Source organism: Erythranthe guttata, chromosome 3 (assembly GCF_056151865.1).
Source record: "Erythranthe guttata isolate IM_541 chromosome 3, IM_541, whole genome shotgun sequence".
NCBI lineage: Eukaryota > Viridiplantae > Streptophyta > Magnoliopsida > Lamiales > Phrymaceae > Erythranthe > Erythranthe guttata.
Genome location: NC_142535.1, coordinates 3,850,690 through 3,871,273, shown reverse-complemented (window position 1 = coordinate 3,871,273; position 20,584 = coordinate 3,850,690). Strand labels below are relative to the sequence as shown.

Below are 20,584 nucleotides of genomic sequence, written 5' to 3'. Positions count from 1 at the left end.
CATGTCGTCGTCGGTAATGGTTCCACCCTACCCATGACCTACATAGGCCACAAAATTCTTCCCACCACTCTTTTTCGTCTCACAAATGTCTATGTGACACCCAATATAATCAAACACCTTATCTCTGTTCGAAAGTTGACCCGCGATAATTCATGTTCGGTTGAATTTGACCCTTTTGGTTTTTCTGTGAAGGATCTTCGGAGTCGAGTCGAGATTTTCAGGTGCAATAGCTCCGGTGACCTATATCCATTTGGTGTCCCTCCTCCCACCTCACCTCCCGTTGCTTTTCTCACTGTCTCAACACCTTCGTCTCAAACTTTTTGGCATCGGCGTCTAGGCCATCCCGGCAAACACGTCATGTCCCGTTTATTTTCTAGCAATTTTCTTTCTCATAATAAAGACCCCAGGGAGTCTCTTTGTCATGCCTATCAACTTGCAAACATTTTCGTCTACCATTCTATTCTAAAAAATCTACTACTGTTGCTCCATTTCAAATTATTTGTTGATTTATGGACTTCTCCTGTCTGTAGTCTTACGGGTTTCAAATACTATCTTGTGTTAGTTGATGATTTTAGCCATTATTTATGGACTTTTCCTCTTCGCAAGGAATCTGATGTTTTTACAAACTTTGTCAATTTTCATAAACTTCTAAAAACTCAATTCCAACATCACCTAAAAGCCTTACAAAGTGATAATGGCCGTGAATTAAAAAATGCGGATTTTCAAAACTACTTCACTAAACACGGCATCCTAAATCGTTTTTCGTGTCCCCACACCTCCCCTCAAAACGGACACGCAGAACGAATTATCAGCACTATAACCAACATGATTCGAGCTCTCATCTTTCAAGCTCATCTCCCTCCTACTTATTGGGTCGAAGCCCTTCATATGGCCACCCACCTACTCAATATCTTTCCTACCAAAACCACACAAAATCGGACCCCTCACGAAGCTCTTTACCTCACCAAACCTACATACTCTCATCTTCGAGTATTCGGCTGTCTCTGTTATCCCAACCTCACCGCCACCACACCACATAAACTCGCCCCCGTTCTACTCCTTGTGTCTATCTCGGTCACCCTTCCTCTCACAAAGGCTATCGTTGCCTTGATAGATCCACTGGCAGAATCATAATTTCTCGTCATGTTACGTTCGACGAAACTCACTTTCCTTGTGCTGAGTCAACTCCCCCCACAAACACATTTCCTACCTCTGCCTTGGACGAAAACACAACCTCCTTGGTCCTCCTCCCTCAGACTTCGTCTAACTGTTGCAACAGTTCATCCAACTGTTCCAACAGTGAACCACCCTGTTCCAACAGTTCGTCCAACAGTCCTACCACACAACCAACACCTGTTTCACCTGCAGCACCTCCTCTCGACCATAACCACCTCACAATCCCTTCTCCTACTCCCACATCCCCTTCTCCTCCTCCCACATCTCCTTCCCATACTCCCACACCTTCCCCACCCCCTCTCATCCTATGGTGACTCGCAGTAAAGCGGGCATCCACAAACCCAAAGTCCCCTTCTCTCTAGTTGTGTCCTCTACCTCTTCCATTCCCACCAACTATCGCCAAGCTCTTCTTGACCGAAATTGGTGCAACGCCATGATTGAGGAATATACTGCTTTAATTAAAAATAATACTTGGAATGTTGTGCCCCTTCCCCGTTCACTAATGTTATTTATGGTAAGTGGATATACAAACAGAAACTCAAGTCTGATGGCTCCCTTGAGCAATACAAAGCACGGTGGGTTGTTCGCGGTTTTCACCAGCAGGCTGGCATCGTTTTTGACGAAACTTTTAGCCCAGTAGTCAAACCAGCCACTGTTCGAACAGTTCTTAGTATTGCTCTCTCACGATCATGGCCAATCCACCAACTTGATGTGAAAGATGCCTTCTTACACGGCAATCTCTCCGAAACTGTCTACTGCGAGCAACCTCCCGGATTCGTCGATCCATCTCGCCCCACTCACGTGTGTCGTCTCAACAAAGCACTCTACGGTCTTAAGCAGGCACCCCGTGCTTGGTATAAGCGTTTTGCCTCTCACATTACTACCATGGGGTTCAGAGAATGCAAGTCCGACACTTCACTCTTTGTGTATTGTCGCAACAGTTCACGCGACTGTCACAACAGTTCACGCGACGGTCGCAACAATTCATACGCCTACCTTCTACTGTATGTCGATGACATTGTACTTACGGCCTCCACACCTGAATTGCTCCGCTCTATCATCGCTGCACTTAATCAGGAGTCCGCAATGAAGGATCTTGGGGATCTTCACTACTTTCTCGGCATCTCAGTTACTCGCTCGTCGAATGGGCTATTTCTCTCTCAACGCAAGTACGCCGACGAGATATTAGAGCGTGCACACATGGCTTCCTACAACCCTTGTCTTACGCCAGCTGACACAAAGAGCAAGCTGTCTTCGACCACTGGACCCTCCGTTGCTAACCCTATTCTCTATCGCAGCCTTGCCGGTGCACTGCAATACCTCACGTTTACTCGTCCTGACATTTGCTATGTTGTGCAACAAATATGTTTGTTCATGCATGATCCGAGGGAACCTCATATGGCTGCTCTCAAGCGTATCCTTCGCTACATTCGTGGCACTCTCGACCACGGCCTTCTCCTCTCCCCCAATCCGGACCTCTCTCTTATCGCTTATTCCGACGCCGATTGGGGTGGTTGTCCTGACACTCGTCGTTCGACATCGGGCTATTGCGTTTTACTCGGCAACAACCTCATCTCTTGGTCCTCCAAACGACAGGTCACTACTTCTCGATCTAGTGCGGAGGCTGAATATCGAGTTGTCGCAAACGCCGTCGCCGAAACGACTTGGTTACGCAACGTACTTTCTGAGTTGCTCTTCCCACTTTCGAAAGCCACCATTGTCTACTGTGACAACGTCAGTGCCGTCTACCTATCCAGCAATCCTAGTCAACACTCTCGTACGAAACATGTGGAGATCGATATTTATTTTGTCCGAGTCAAAGTTGCTTTGGGACACGTTCGAGTTCTTCACGTCCCATCTGCCTACCAGTTTGCCGATATATTCACGAAAGGACTCCCTACTCAACTGTTTCAATAGTTTGTCTCCAGTTTCCACGTCCTCTCCTTTCCCGTTTCGACTGCGGGGGTGTATTAGCGTATATATACGTATATATTATTATTATTATTTATTATAGTTACCTTGTGTAATAGGTTAGGTTTCCTACATATAACTATATATATTAACTATATATATGATTAATATACGTGACAGACATAATTCTCTCTTTCTCCAACTCTATTTCTCCTATATTGTGTGTTGAGTAAAAGAATACAAGGGAAAATACAAGGAAAATATTTGCCAATCATGAGCAACAAGGCCACGGATTTCTTCAAGTCTCCCTCTTTGAGCAATCTAGCGCCAACAAAAGTATTTGGAAAATGATCTTCCAACTAACATGAAAAACCAGTATAAAATTTTATTGCTTAATAAACATTTATCGTAAGCAAATTTCACCCACAATAACAAGATTATCAATCAGTATACATCAATCGGTGATGCTTCAATTTTCAAGTTTTAAATTTCAATAATATTTTGGTGTATATAACAAAAATTAAATGTTATAGAGCAATGGTGATACTTAAATTTTCCATTATTAAATTTTGGACATTTTTGTGTACGTACAAACAAATATGCAAGAAATCGGTGATACTTCAAGCAGTTTCAAAGTACAATCCATGTGCATAAATTTGTGTTGAATGTAAAATACGAATATTTTTCAAATTTTAAATTAATTTATTTCTTATTAACGGGCTCCACCCCCACCAACCCCAAACAAGACAGGCGGAAATCTTCCGATACAAGGCGTTTTGGGCCCTTCCTCCTCCTCTACCGCCATCGTTCGCCGGAGTCGACATGTGCATCCGCGTCAAGGGCAGCGGCCACAGGTCGCAGATCTACGCATCAATCTGTTGGTGCTTTTTCTTTTCTGGTTGGTAGTGGTTGATAAATTAGTATTGCTTCCATTTTTTTTCCCTTTCTTTGCCAATTCAATTTGCTTTTTTCTTTTTCTTTTTCTTTTTCTTTTTCTTTTTTCCTTTCTTCTTTTTTCTTTTTTACTTTTTTTTCTTTTTTTTTTTCATTTTTCGTCATGATTTCGTTCATAATTTGAGGGTTATTCTCTTAGTTGTTTGGCTCCAAAAATTCCTACTACTTGATTAAGAGGGTGTTTGGTTAAGCTTATAAGAAGTTAAAAGGAGCTTATAAGCTCTTCCAAAGTGTTTGGTATTTTTTTAAAAAAAGATCTTATTTTTTTCTAAAATAAGTTATTGGAGAGTAAATAAGATCTTTTTAAAAAAATACATCAATCCCACCTTTGTTTTTTAAGATCTTATAACGAATAAAAATAGGATCTAAGCTCATTATCCAAACACTCTAAAAATTAATCATAAAAACAAGATGTAACATAATTTATCAGCTTTTAAAACATCTTATCTGACGTAAGAGCTTATCAGCTGTTTAAAATAAGCTTAGCCAAAGACCCTCTAAATGGAGGCCACCTAGTTCACCAGAGAAAGAACACTCGTTGCTCAACAATTGCCTGGTGAATCTACCACAAAATTTTCTGATTATGCTTTTAAGGTATGAAAACGAATAACAACAAGAAAATGATTACAGAGAGTATACTCTGCGTTTCATTGGAGAGAAGATGGTGTCCTTTATAATGGTTTTATAGTTTCATTTTCACTGAAATTTGATGTTTCCTTATTAGAATTCATAGTGGTTTTCGATGGAAATAGGTGTTTTTGGTATTTTTGTTAAATTTTGTAGTCGTTTTATTTTTATTGTCAAACACTTTATAGTGGATTACGTTTATTAAGTAATGGATTTGAGTTTATTTAAGAGACGTGCTATTTTCACTTTAAAAATATCTTATTTCACCACCAAATAAATAAAAATACATATATAAACAAAGAAATGCAAAAAGATACAATTTTGGGTAATTAAGGTAATCTGCATCTAATGCTGTAGTTGGGCATTGTGGGTAATGTGAATGCAATTGGTCTTATATAAAAGATCGAATAAAAAATTAGATTTATCATAATATGAATGTTCATCGAGGGAGTTTTGTTAAATAGCCCCAGTCTCTCGATTAAACCCATATCCATGTCTTTAGTTTAAAATACCCTCCATAATATAAGTCTTATCAATTCCATCCATTATGCTCTAAATTTCTTAATATTACACATTGACCCCGGATTTAAACAAATATATCACATTAACCCCCAAAATATTTTTTTTTCAGAAAATATTTTTTTTCTGAATTTTTTTGCATGTATATATATATATATATATATATATATATATATATATATATATATATATATGTACATGCAACAAATATAAATAAACTTATACTTCCCTTTTTGTATCAAAATTCCTCTTCTTTGTTCATTTTCAAGCACATAGAGTGAGATCACTTCTCACCTTTAAAACCCTATTTATTGATCTTTGTATTGAAGACTATAGAATGAGGTTCTCACCTTTATAAACCTATGATCCTCTTTTACCGAAGACCATAGAGTTAGATTACCTTGAAGATCATCGGGAATCCCTTTGGAAAAACCGATCTATGTTTTGATTATTAACCATGTTTTATGAGCCCGAACTAACTACGTCGAATCAAACTACCCTTAGGTCCTACAGTACCGACTCTTCGTACACTTGGTTATTTAACCGAGACTTCGAAACAATTTCCAAAATATTTTTATCTTTTTTAAACAGTGATATTTATGCACCCAACACATGCACCCTTGTACTTACCATTTTTTCATTCTCACACGCAATGATGAATACCCATAAGCAAGATAAGATCGCATAGCAATTTTCAAATAAGCACACAAAACCATCAAATAAGTACACAGAAATAATTAGAGATCTTATGCATGCAAAACTTACCTAGTCTTAATCAAAGCTCTTATTTCAAAACAATTAACCGGATTTACCTATTCAAAACTAAAGTTCTTATTTCATTTCAAAACATGTCTTTAAGGAATAAAATTCAAGATCATCAAGTTAAAAGGTAATTTTATAACTCATACACCAATTAACATAAAAATGTGAGATCTTAACATGCAAGACTCTAAATCAAGCGATTTCATCATCCAAGTATTTTCCCAAAAAAATCAAACAATACATATTCATAATAAATTTTTTTTTTATTTGCAAATTCCACATGCATCAACATATTCCTTTCCTTTAAGAAGCAAATACAAAGATTTAACTAGTTAAGCCAAAAATTCGAATTCTTTTTACCAAACAACAATCAACTACTAGATAGTCACATGCAAAGCATTATCTAGGCCATTTTCCCCCAACTTTTCAAAAAACATAAAGATACAAGAACAAAATTTTCTCTTCAAGATACTAAAATGCAATCTTCATCCAAGTCATATAACAATATAATACATAATTAGAAGTCAAGAATTTAAAGAAAACAAAAACTATTGGTGTTGCCTATTTGATCAAGAATTCAAGGATTCTCATATTTAGTCGGGAGGATAGGATTGTTAGCTTATTTCTCTCTATTTAAAGAAGATATTAAAGATTAGATTATGGAGTTAAAATGAGAAGAAGAAAAAAATTAAAAGAAAGAGAGCTTAACTCTTCGAAAATTGAAGGAGAAGAAGAAAGATGCTTACTGAAATAGAAAGAGACCTTGGACTTATAGATGGTGAGAGTAGAGTTTGAGAGTGCGTTTGGGTCTTGGATATTGGAGGAATTTATAGAGTTTTTTGGAGACTTCAAAGCCAATGGAGAAGAATGGGAAATATATATTTGTGGAGGGGGATTTTGCAATTTCTTGAGGCCGTTTTTTGGTGGTTTGAGCTCAAGTAAATGGAGGTTATGGTTGTGGTGTGGGGCTGCCGAAAATGATAGAGGGACAGGAAGAAGAACGATGACACTTGGGCTAGCTAAAGTTAGAGTGTGTGAGTGGGTAAGTGTTCTTAGCCAATGATTACAAAAGGATACAGTTAGGTATTTCTTTCAATGCTCAATCTACAACTCTTCTAATGCATGTTCACCTCCTAGTTAATATGTCTCTCTTTTTAATTTATCACTTATGCTAGACGTGCATTGAGGTGGCCGAAAATTCCAAGAAAATATGAGGGATTTTATTTCTAATTTTATCACTAATTAATAGTCCTAGAATGCAAGAATTAATTTTATTTCTAAAATTTATTGCATGCATAAATGTGATAAAAATGGACACTTAAATTCATTATGCAAGAATCGAATTTTAGTTCACGAAAATAATTTATTTTTTGTGTGAGTGAAAATTATACTTTTGAAAAATATTTATTCATTCACATAATTCACATAATCATATAATCATATAATCAAGTAAGCATGAGAAATTATACTAAATTCTAATTAAATAAATTCGCATGTAATCGTGGTAAAATAAATACTAAGTTTAATTTTACCGGAAAAATGTTGAGTGCTACAATCTTCCCCCCTCGAAAAAAATATGTCCCCAAAATTTGTACCTTTCTTGATTAGTTTCGGATAACGACTCACAATCTCATCCTCAAGTTCCCCCTTTTCCTCGTCAGGAGAATGATTTTTCCAAAGGATTTCGATAAGGTGGATTTCTTTGTTTCGAAGTTTCTTAACCGTTCGCTCTAGAAATTTTAGAGGGTTCTTCGGTAAAGGATGTTGGGATGTGAAGCCCAGAAGTCAATGAAAATTCGCAAGAGGTTCTAGATTACCCGATTTTAATTTTATTAACATGTTTTGATTAGATTCGTTTAAAGCAAAATAAATCTCATCTAGCAACTTACAGTTTTCGCGAGCATAATCGTTTCTATCTTCGGCGCACGAACAAGGATCCACACCAAGCCTTCAATCCTCGAAATACTGCTGTCAGAAATTTATAGCATTCTTCCTTCACCAATATCTCCGTCATGGTTAATCTGATGGAGAAACCCTTTAGACAGATTATAGTACTATGGGTTAGAAAGCGACTGTATAAATTTCAAGCCTATCAGATGAAGGAGTGATTTAATGCGAATTTCTTCGCAGGAATGCTCAGAAAATTCGGGAATAAATGTTTGCTCTAAAAACCTATAATTTTCTATTGTATATCTCGGATTAATAATTCTTCTACAAGGATGGACTTGTACTTGAAGAAATCTAAATCTATAATCGAGAAACCTAGAGAGAAAAGAAGAAGAGAAAAATATTTTCTCTTCCAACAGAAATAGGCGTGTAAAAAATTGTTCTCTCTCATCAACCCAATATCTATTATATATATCACAAGGAATTACATTCCTTTGAAGAAATTTGAGAGAAAGCGCGAAACAAAAAGTTACGAAGCCATATACAGATAAACCTCTATAAATTAATACAGTTGGGACCATCAACAGTTCATTAATTTAGCGAAATATTAACTTATCGATAAATTAATAATTATTAATTTATATATTAATTAATAACTTATTAATTTATGAAATAATTACTTATTATTATTTTCAATAAATACATTTTTTTATTATTTTTTTCACGTGTATATTATTCATTGTATTATTAGTTCAATGCACTATAGAGTTCGTTTCATGGACGAAAGCTTTTAAAGCTGCAATGGTATAGAACGATTTATGTTGAGTTATGAGAAAACTATAACGAAACTCTAACCATGTTTAAGAAAAGCGAGGGACGAGATTGATGGTAATGTGAATTTCAACAAGAAACAAGCGACAATTAAATTATATTGTGTTAAGCCTTCATAGATCTATAAAATATGTATTCTACCATGCAATTTAAGAATTATTTTTATGCATTATTAATTTATATATTACATGGGGCTTCTTAAAATTTTCGAATGTTTATTATCTTTTAAATTTAACGAATTATTAATTTAGCACGTTGTCCCCGAGTCGGGATCGGAAAAAAATATTATTTAAACGAGGTTATTAATTTATCGGGGTTCTACTGTATTATATATTATCCATAACAATGGCGTCGTGACTTTTTGTTTCACCGTTTCTCTCAAAACGGGGGATGCAAATGCACCCCGTTAAAGGAATCCAAATGTGGAATCTGAGTTATACACTGCTCGCTATTTTTCGCCGTCACAACTCAAATTCGACGGATGTGATCGCACGACGCAAATGCTTATGAATGATGATCGACATTCTGGATCGGGGTTGGACTCCTATTTATACGAGACATATACTAAATTTGTAATCAGATTTTTGAAAATTTCCCTACTACTTACTATAAGCATGTATTTAGAAAGTTATAGAAAATTGATCCAATATATATAGACATACACATATGGTATGTATTAATATTTCCTACCATGTTAAGAGATTATTATAACTACGTGGCCTAGAGATAAATACTAAATATAATTAGGAATGTGAATAGATATTCTTTGTCCCAATCACATTTTTTATATGGTAACAATAAGGGGTATATTTGGTATTTCACCCAGTCCCTAAGAATCAATTCGGATTATTTTAAATTTTTAAGGAATGTGGATATATATTGTATATAACTAATACATACTATATATCGTGTGTGCATACATTTTTTTTAATTTAATTTCAGATTACGTACAGTTGTACTTACCATTGAAATTAATTTGTTGTGAAAATAATAATATGTGAAAAGATTATTCAAAATTATTATTTGTTTTTAGGTAGGTAAAAGAAAATGCTTAAGACCAACAAATAATATAATAGTGTACTCCATATTATACTTGCAATTTATTTATTTTCTTTCTTTTTTTTCTTACATAATTTGTTATTGATTACATTAACAGAATTTTGTAGTCTAACGACTATTTCTTCTTCTATAAATAGTGGGAGCAAATCTAGAACATCGATCATCATTCGTCGCACTAAAAAAACAAAAAAAACATTTTAGAGAGAGAGAAAATGGAGAGAGAAACTACGGTGCTAATCGTCGGTGCAGGGCCCGCGGGCCTAGCAACTTCCGCATGTCTAAACCTAAAAAACATACCAAACATTGTCTTAGAGAGAGAAGATTGTTGTGCTTCCCTTTGGAAGAAAAGAGCTTATGATAGATTGAAACTTCATCTTGCCAAACAATTTTGTGAATTACCCAATATGCCCTTCCCTTCCAATGCACCCACATACATCCCTAGAAAGGACTTTATCCGGTACATGGATGATTATGTTTCGTATTTTAACGTAAGCCCTTTCTACGATCGCACCGTAGAATCCGCCTCGTTCGATCACAACCGTCGAAGTTGGGTTGTGATGGTGAAAAATGAGGTTTTGGGCACGATGGAGAAGTACATAGCGAAGTTTTTGGTTGTGGCGACGGGGGAGAATAGTGAGGGGTACATACCTCAAAATATCCCGGGTTTGGATTTGTTTAACGGTGAAGTGATGCATTCTAGTAAATACGAAAATGGAAAGAAATTTGAGAAAAAGAAAGTGTTGGTTGTTGGAAGTGGGAATTCCGGTATGGAAATAGCGTTCGATTTGTCCAATTGGGGAGCTCGAACTTCTGTAGTTGTTCGTAGCCCGGTAAGTGCTTTATCCAAAATCTATTTTTCTTTTTTCTTTTTGAATTTTTTTTGAAAATAATTACTCCTTTTATCCTAAAATAAATGACTTTTTGGGTTGTTGACCCACAAATTAAAAAAACAAATAAATATGCGTTGATTTTAGGAAGAAAAAAAATCCCAGATAGAATGACTAAAATATCCATGTTTTTATTTTATTTTATTTTATTTCCATTAATTCTCTCAATTAACTAATAGTAATAAGGGCGAAATTCAGAAAATGGAAACAAGAAAAATTTCATGAATCGGCAGTTAATTTAGAACGAATTGAGTATGTAATTTAGCAAACGCACACTGATTTTTTATTATTATTATTTTTTTAAATTATTTCAGGTTCATGTTCTTAGTGAGGAGCTGGTGAAACTTGGAATGGTGTTATTGAAGCATTTAAATGTAGATTTAGTGGACATTATTGTGTTACTATTGAGCAAATTGAAATTTGGGAATCTTTCTCAATATGGTATCCAAACGCCAAACAAAGGACCCTTTTATCTCAAAAGAGCAACCGGAAGATCTCCCGTTATCGACGTCGGCACTATTGCCAAAATCCGAGCACGAGAAATCGATGTATATACATGCATACGTAACTTTTTATTATTTACATGCATGCATGCATGCATGCATGTACACACGTGAAACATATTGGCTAATATTTGGTTAATGTAATAAATTTTGTAGGTTTTGCCCTCAATCAAGAATGTGCATGGAGATAATGTTAGCTTTACGAACGGTGTAACGGAAAGTTACGATGCCATTGTTTTTGCAACCGGCTACAAGAGCACTGTCAGAAAATGGCTCAAGGTAAGCTAGCTTTCATCGTTCGTATTTACGATGTTGCTAAACCATTTTAGTTTGCTTGAAAAGAAAAGAAAAGAAAAAGATAGCTAATTAAATGCAAATTTTGTAATTTGTTATATCTAGGATGATGGAGGGCTTTTTGGGGAAAATGGAATGCCAAATAAGAGAAACCCGAATCATTGGAAAGGAGAAAACGGTCTTTACTGTGCTGGATTTGCGAGGGCTGGATTGTTTGGGATTTCGAACGATGCCAAAGCTATATCGCAAGATATAAGTGCCCTCTTTAAGTCATCGTAATTTTTCGTTTAATTGTAATTTTTTATGTAAGTATTATAGTATATGATCTGCCTAATGTGAAATAAGGGCGTCGATCGTCGATCGAAAAAGCCAATATTTTCTCCAATAATTGAAAAAATAAATATTATCTCAAGCGCTCGACTTTTATCTCTAAGAAATTCAAAAATATAAACCAGAAAAAAACAGCTAATTATTAGTTCATAAATGTTTCATAATTCTACTAGAAAGCAAAAAAAATCAGCCTTGAAAAACTTGTTGCTTGTTGGGTGCTAAATACTTAACACGCAAGTGCACGTATCGCAAACAAGTAGTAAAAGTGGACTCGTGAGAGTCGGATGTCGATCCCACAGGGAATACTCAAATTATCTAATCCTAAGTACCAAACTCTAACAATTATGATTTTTATCCAGCCTACGCAAAGTTGTCAAATCTAATTAATTATGAAAGCAATAAAACACGAGAAAATATCAATAAAAACGGACCAAGGATTTTATCTTCCCCCTATGCAAGAATTGTTCACCCAAAACCCCTCAATTATGAAATATATGATTCATGATTATTAACCCGAGACACTAATTTACTCATAACCCGCTGTCGAGTGTATTATGAGTCTATTATTCATAAACGGTTCACTATATGTCTATGCAAACAAATTATGAATAAAGCATTAACTAATAAGTCTCGTAAATGGCTACCTAAGGTGATATCTGTATGTCTACGACACCACATGCAATTGACACACTCATCCGGTGAAAACTACTCGAAGGTTCTTATACTTACCGTCTAATTATCAAAATAGCTCTGTCGAGTCAATCCCAATAATCACAGATAAAGCACATAAATTGATCAAGTTCATGCACTAACAATCATAACAAGTAGAAGAAATAATCATAAAATCATAATTGCATAATCTCAAGAAAAACGGGTTCACAATCCCCACATAGGGTTCCAACAAAATCCTAGATTAAAAACTTAGCTACTCATAACGAAAAACATAATAAAAGTAATAAAATTCATAGATTAAGAAAAGATAGGTGAAAGAAGAATTATGATGAAGAGTTGTCAATTCTCCGTCTTCGATTCTTCGTTCTCTCGCTCCTCTTGCTCCAAGGTTGTGTCGAAAAGTCCTTTGATTCGTGCTTGGTTTGGGCTTAAATAGATGTCCCAACTTGGTAGATGATTCTAGGTTTCCTTGTGTGTTTAAAAGTCCAAAATTGTCTCCAGCGTGATTTGACACGGCCGCGCGAAAATTAGTGCAATTCTCGCACGGCCGCGCGAGAATCGCCGAACCTTCTGCCCAATTTCTGCATTTGGCACGGCCGTCCCATTTTTAGGTGTAAATCTGGGACGGCCGTCCCGTGCCAATTTCTTCATATTTTTGATTATTTCACTTTTGGCCCATATTTTCTCCAAAATTGCAGTTTTGACCCCAAACTTTTCCAATTCTTCAATTTATACCTAAAATACAATAAATCAACTTTTTAAGCACCAATTATCGTTAAATCACACCAAAAGCTCAAATAAAAAGGTACGATAAAGTGTAAAAATATACACTTAACATTGCTCCACCCAATACGTTTCGAGTTTGATGGTCGAACATTGTCCGTAGAATTTAGTATTCAACGGGAGAAAAACGGAAGCTTGGTTCTTCAGCGTTGTCGTATTTGAAGTAGACCACAATAACTGTAATATCGTCGTGAATTTTTCTATCGGAGCCATCAAAGTACATTCTCTTTAATTCCTTGTAGGTAACATTTTTTCTCTTGGCTGCAACTTTCATTGCCGATTTAATAAGTCTCTTGGCTATACCCTGAAATACACAAAACCCCCCAAAAAAAAAATATCATTACTACTATTATGATTATTAGTTATTTGTAATTAATCGAATAATGTAAAATACCCGTCTCGGTTTATTCTGGACAATCTTTACAGCTTCTTCATTGGATAAAAATTCCCAAAGACCATGGGATGCAAAAATGACAAATTTGTCTTCGGTCGGTATTAAATTTATTTCAACGGTTTTAGGGTTGTCGCTGTCGAGATCGAACTCCTCCGGATACTTAACGGAAGCATTGCCTATACATCTGCATGCCTATAACATGTATATACCAAATTAATTAATTTAATTATCACATTATCAATAATATTGCGTGTGTGTGTGTATGTATTTATTTATTTATTTATCTATATGAAATACAAGCATGGATGGATGATAGAATACAAAAATGTCTGATTTTGGGGTATATATATCTTGCGTAAATAAAACGAGAGACGTTTGTTTCGTGTTTGTTTGTTTGTTGATGTTTGGACTGAATTTGGGTTTGTGTTTTTTTTCCATAGACTTTTTGATGAATTTGGTTGATTTATTGCTTTTGGTACATTGTGTTTTATTAAATTGTTATAAAGACCCCGTGTTATTAGTATTTGCAAAAAACTCCCTATAATGCATTTCTTTTAGCACAGAGCTCCCTAATTGGTGCAGTAACTCTATTATATATTTTCGGCTATATTAATTCCAATATATAATATTGGTTGAACTTTTATTTTCTCGATTAATTAAAAAATTCATTGGGCTACAATAGGGACTATAGGAGAAAATATAAATCGGGCAACTAATAATTAATTAAATCCAAACTCTTAAAAGAATTCATTTAATTAATTATTAAATAATTATTTATTTTCCACTACCAAATAATTATTGAACTCCCGTTTATATTCTCAAATATTACATTTGAGCTCCGGTCGATCATTACTTAGATTCTCCCCACATTAAGATATCTTACAACCACCAAATAATTTATTCACTGCTAAATAAATTAAATGGTTTCTTTTCATGAGTCTTACCTGCTTAACTTATTTGAGTATGTCGGATACGAAATCCACCTGGCCAGGACTTGGCATAAACAACTCTTATAAGCTACTCAAGGGTTATTATCAATCTCATATTTTAGAGATGTGGATTCCTTTCGATAATTAATTTCCACCTATTAATTCTTAATGTCTCTACCCAACGCACCGGAGGCCATTTCACTCAATATAGAAATCTCTCCCATTGTGACATCAATGTAGAGATCACCAATTACATATGTACGTTAATTATCTAGGGATTAAGAGAGTGAGTAATTTACTGTCAATTAGAAATAATACCGTTTCATTTATGAACAGTGACGAAACAATTATTCTCTGTTTACTGTGATCCAGATCAATCACTTAAATATTGTGCTACAATCTTTTACCAACGGTTAGTCCATTTCCATCTAGATTGTGAACGTTTATCTTTATATTCTAAACGAACTTTCGGAATGATCTTTCTGTGCGCCGTAGCACACCATTTCGAATACTATTAGAATACTAGACTCGTACATTTAATTATTTGACAAAACATCAATCAAATGTACTGAATGCCCTAGTGCAGATTCTCATAAAATGATAATACACTATTTTATTAATTAAATAATAAAATTATGTAGCTAAAAGCGAGACTTTTAGTCTACTATCCTAACAAAGGATATGTTTGAGAATAAATCGATAGGTTCGGATTCAAGAATGTGATTGGGATTGGGGATATAATTTTGAAGCATGGACAGGTGAACTACGTTATGGATTTTGGATAACTGAGGTGGAAGAGCAAGGCGATAGGCTTGGTTACCTGTCCGGTTGAGGGTTTCTAGTGGTCCGGTGAATTGATGGCTTAGCTTTCCTTGTTTTTCGAATCGCATGATTTGTTTGAGTGGAGCAAACTTTAAGAACACATCTTCGCCGACACGGAATTCTAAGTTTAGTCTTTTGTTATTTGCATATTTTTGTTGGAGTTCTTAGGCCGTTTTCATTTTCTCTCGCATATTCTTCATTATGTCAACGGTATGTTGTACTAATTCTTGGCCCAATAGCTTTCGCATTTCGTCACAATGGATTGGAGAACGACACTTTGTTCCATGCAATGCTTCGTAAGGCGCCATTCCAATAGAAGATTGAAAGCTATTGTTGTATGAGAATTTGATGACAGGTAGACGACTTTCCCAATTGTCGTCAAAGTCCATTATACATGCTCGCAACATATATTCAAGGATTTTGATTGTCCTTTCTGATTGTCTATCGGTTTAAGGATGGTATGTCTTACTAAAACATAGACGGGTTCCCATTGTTTCATTTAAACTCTTCCAAAGTTTTGAATTGAATCGGGGATCTCGGTCGTAAATGATCTATATTGGAATTTCGTGAAGTCAGACTATTTCTCGAATATAGAGTTCGGACAATTTTTCGAGACTAAACGTAGTCTTGACCGGTAAGAAGTGCGTGGATTTGGTTACGCAATCGACTACCACCCATATCGAATCGAAACCTTCAAGAGTTTTCGGAAATCCTTAGACGAAGTCCATGGTTACTCTTTCCTATTTCCATTCGGGTAAGAGGTTGGATTGTAGAAGTTCATCGGGTCTTTGGTGTATCGTCTTGACTTGCTAACAAATTAGGCCTCAGGACACGAATTTGGCTATGTCCTTCATTCCAGGCCACCAATATATTTTCTTCAAGTCTTGGTACATTTTTGTTTCAATCGGCTGGCAAGAGTAGGGGGTTTTGTGTGCTTCACCGAGAATTAATTCCTTTATTTTTTTGTTGGTCAGAATGCAAATTCTTCCTTGGAATTGTAAGAGTTTGCTGTCGGAAATTGAGAAATTAAAATCTTGACCGGTTGATAAACAAAATTTCTCAGATCTTTATATATAGAACATCATGGTCTTGAGCGAATTTGATAATTGATTTGAGCGGCTGTTTTGTTGATCAAGGCGGACATGGTATTTTGGCTAAGAGCGTCGGCTATGACGTTGGCTTTACCGGTGTGATAAATGATTTCGAAATCGTAGTCTTTGACTAATTCGAGCCATCTCCTTTGCCCCATTTAAAGATCATTTTGGGTGAAAAAATATTTCAGGCTTTTGTGGTCGGTGAAAATTGAACATTTTTGTCCGTAGAGATAATGTCTTTAAATTTTGAGGGCGAACACGACTCTCGCAAGTTCCAAGTTGTGCGTCGGGCTATTTTTTTGTGATATTTAAATTTCCGAGAGGGCATAGGCAATCATATTTTCGTTTTTCATTAGAACGACTCTGAGTCCGTGTTTGAAAGCATCACATTGACCACGTAGTTTCCCGTTCTATCGGGTAGCGTGAGAATTGGTGCTGAGGTTAGTCTTTTCTTGAGTTATTGGGAACTAGACTCCCATTCGGGATTCCATTGTTATTTAACTTCCTTTCGGGTCAATCGAGTGAGTGGAGTGGCTATCTTGAAAAGGTTCAGAACGAATCGTCTGTAGTAATCTGCAAGGTCGAGGAAGCTTCGGATTTCTCCGCCATTTCGACAAGTTGTCCAACTACAAACGGCTTCATTTTTTCTTGGATCAACGAATATGATTCCTTGGAAATTACATGTCCAAGAAAATGGACTTGCTTTAGCCAAAACTCACATTTTGAATTTTCTTCGTAGAGTTGGTTCTCTCGGAGATTTTGGAGTACAATTTCTAAATGGTACCAGTGTTCTTCGTCGTTTCGTGAATAGATTAAAATATCATCGCATAATACGATCACAAATTGGTCGAGGTATTTGTGAAAGATTCTATTCATAAGGTCCATGAAAGCGGTCGGGGCATTAGTTAAACCGAACGACATCACCATGAATTCGTAATGGTCGTAGTGAGTTTGGAACGCGGTCTTTGGAATATATTGCTTCTTGAATTTTAATTGATGACATCTGGAGCGGAGGTCGATCTTCGAATACACCGTGGAACCTTGGAGTTGGCCGAAAAGTTCGTCGATTCTTGGCAAGGGATGTTTTTTTTATAGTGACCTTGTTGAACTCTCGGTAGCCGATACACATTTGGAGAATTCTGTCTTTCTTTTTCACGAAGAGGACCGGGGCACCCTATGATAGGAAACTAGAGCGGACGAACTTTTTATTAAGAAGTTCTTGAATTTGATTTTTGAGTTCGTTTAGCTCCAAAAGTGCCATATGATAAGGTGCTTCAGAGATAGGAGTTGAGTCAGGAACTAGATTGATTTCAAACTCGATTTCGCGATCGAATGGAAGACCGGGGAGATCTTCGGGAAAGTAACAAACGGTCGGAAATTTGAAAGGGTCGGGTTTATTTTCGTCGAAAACTTCCACTATGTCGATCAAATGACATAAATGCCCTTTTCGAATGAGTTTGCTTGCCTTGATGGCGGAAACGATAGGAATGGAGGGATTATATGAACTTTGAAATTCAAAAAAAATCCATTCGGTAAGGAGAAGAGAACGGTTTTGTGAGCACAATTGATTTGGGTGTCGAATTTTGATAACCAGTTCATTCCGTGTATTATTTCGAAATGGCTAATGGGTAGAATGATTAGATCGGACACTAGGGTTTGGTTGTGAATTTGAATAGTGAGATCCTTAATGATGAGATTTTATTTTTAGTTCATCGTCGGAAGGAATAAGTATACTAAACAGAGTATCGGTTCGACTATGGATCAGAAGGAGTTCGGCAACGAGGGTACTTGATGAATGAGTGAGTTGATCCGGAATCTATGAGAGCGTACACAAAGTTATTATATAGATTAACGGTACCTGCAATCATTGATGGATCAACTTCAGCTTGGTCTCTAGTCACGACGAATACTCGTCCTGGCACATGTTTCGGGGCAGTCGGGCAATCCCGAGCCATATGCCCTGCTTTCTTGCATTGAAAGCAATGGTTGGATTTGGAAATACAATTTACTAATTGCTTCCGATTGGATGAAGGGAAATAATGTTTGTTGATCGAGGTTACAGACATTCGATTATATTAACCGGTTGCTTTCCTTTGGTTTGATTGAGGTTCGATTTCTTCCATGGTCGGGTGGAGGTATCGTGAAGAGGTCGCCATTGTTGGATTTCCATCTCATCTTGCTCGACTTCCAAGCCTTTGTCTACTGTTCCGCAGAAAATAAAAGCAGAGGTTAGACAGACGCCACGCTTGATTATTGGGTTGAGACCCATTAGGTAGTTCATCTTTTCGTTGTCGTCTTGGGAGATGAAAGGTGCGTAGAGGCACCATTGTTCAAAGCGGCAAGTGAATTAGGAGATTGGTAGGTTTCCTTGTTATAACTTGAGGAACTCCTTCAGTTTCTGGGCTCGAACATTCTTGGAAAAGTACTTTTCGAATAAGAGAAATTTGAAAGCTTCTCAAGTTGTATTGGCTAGATCGATCACACTCTTTACGCCTTTCCACCAATTTCGGGCTTTATTTTTCAATAAAGCGCAATGGATTCAGTTGCAGTCGTTCATCACCATGTACTCGAAAATAACCTCGAGGGAATTGATCCATTCTTCGCCAATGGTTGGGTTACGATCAACGTGGAATTCGGTAGGATGCATTTTTAAGAATCGTTTGTGTTGGCACCAGATTTCGCATTTGAGGAGTGGAGAAATCTGCCAAACATGGAAGTAAAAATTGGCAAAGATTTAGTTCCATGTTTATTTTTGAGAATAATTTATATTCCTATTTTTGTAATATTTTTATATTAGGACTTTTAGTTATTTTCATGTATTTTATTCTAGCTAGTTATCTTTGTACTTATCTAAAATATAGTTAATAATCGCCTAGGATTCTACTTACCTAGTTATACAATTTCTTAGGGTTCAAGATATGGTTTGAAGAGTACTTGTTTGTGCAAATAATAAGTCTTCTACACTATTAAAGAACACAACACTTTTATTGGAGAAAAATATCTCATCTTATTGAAGATGTGCTATGTCAGTCAGTAAAGCAGTAATGTTCCCTCGTTGATGTGTGCCAACATATGCAAAGTTGTTGTATAGATCTCGGGAGAGGTCATCCGTGTTTCTAAATGGAATTCAGGCTTGAAGAAAGTTACAAGTTCGCGGAGAGGAGGTGCTGTGGAGAAAACACGAAGTTTGACGTCGTCGTGCTTCGAGAATCGTTTAGTTCATACAAATATTTACGGGATCGTTGCTCTGATACCACCCATGTGTGACACCCCTCTTATAAATACTCTTATTTGATTTAATTTTAGCTGAAGATTTTATTATATAATTATAGTGGATAGAAATTTACGTCACATTTTTCTTTTAACATCAAAGAAAGAGAGTGCACACCGTACTAAACCTTAATCAACTAATTAACTCAAACATATATTACATGCATGGATAGGTTATAACTATGTATGATAACCCTTAATGAAATTCGGACAGATTCAATAGATCAACTTCAAAAATATGTTTGGAAGAAGACAGACTAACTTCCATGTACATTCATCCAACGTAAACATTATTTCATGTCTTCACGCAATAACAATTTTTGGCCTCGCCACTAGAACCAATTGCACATGTCTTAGTTTGGTTATCCATCACTTTGATGATTTCCCACTTGCATATATTTATACGTTCTCTTATGTATTTATTTTCTTTCTTTATAAGGAAATACAATATAATTTTGCATAAAGAATGACGGTCTTGTGCACAATCATTATTAGGATATTCAACAAATATGCACTTAAGTATTTTTGACATTTAAACTTAAGTTCTTATATCTTGGCCTAATACACCCCACATTTCTTAAATTTTAATAATGTGGTTAACTCGAGATATCTAATTTCCCCACAAATTCGAGATTATATAACTAGAATTCATCAATACGATATTCATAATCTTGTTCCAGGAGTTTGAACAATCATTTTTATTCATTTGTCATAGTTGATTATTTTTTTTCAACTTTCATTCATATAGCATTTACATGCTTTGAAATTCTTATTTTTATTCCTTTAACAAGGATACACCATGTAACGAAATATCTATCTCCTTTAGTTAGGACAATCTTTTAAATCACTGATATCATTTTATTGTAGAAGCATTGTATTT

At 35.8% G+C, this 20,584-nt stretch overlaps 1 protein-coding gene across 1 annotated transcript; it reads left to right on the top strand.

Annotated features, from left to right (window-relative positions):
• Positions 1-9,938: 9,938 nt before the first annotated feature.
• On the top strand, positions 9,939-11,729 carry LOC105973891 (putative indole-3-pyruvate monooxygenase YUCCA11). Its single transcript, XM_012998932.2, has 4 exons — positions 9,939-10,556; positions 10,928-11,161; positions 11,273-11,395; positions 11,516-11,729. Exons 1-4 carry the CDS (start codon positions 9,939-9,941, stop codon positions 11,687-11,689), a joined length of 1,149 nt encoding a protein of 382 aa, XP_012854386.2. The 3' UTR covers positions 11,690-11,729.
• Positions 11,730-20,584: the final 8,855 nt, after the last annotated feature.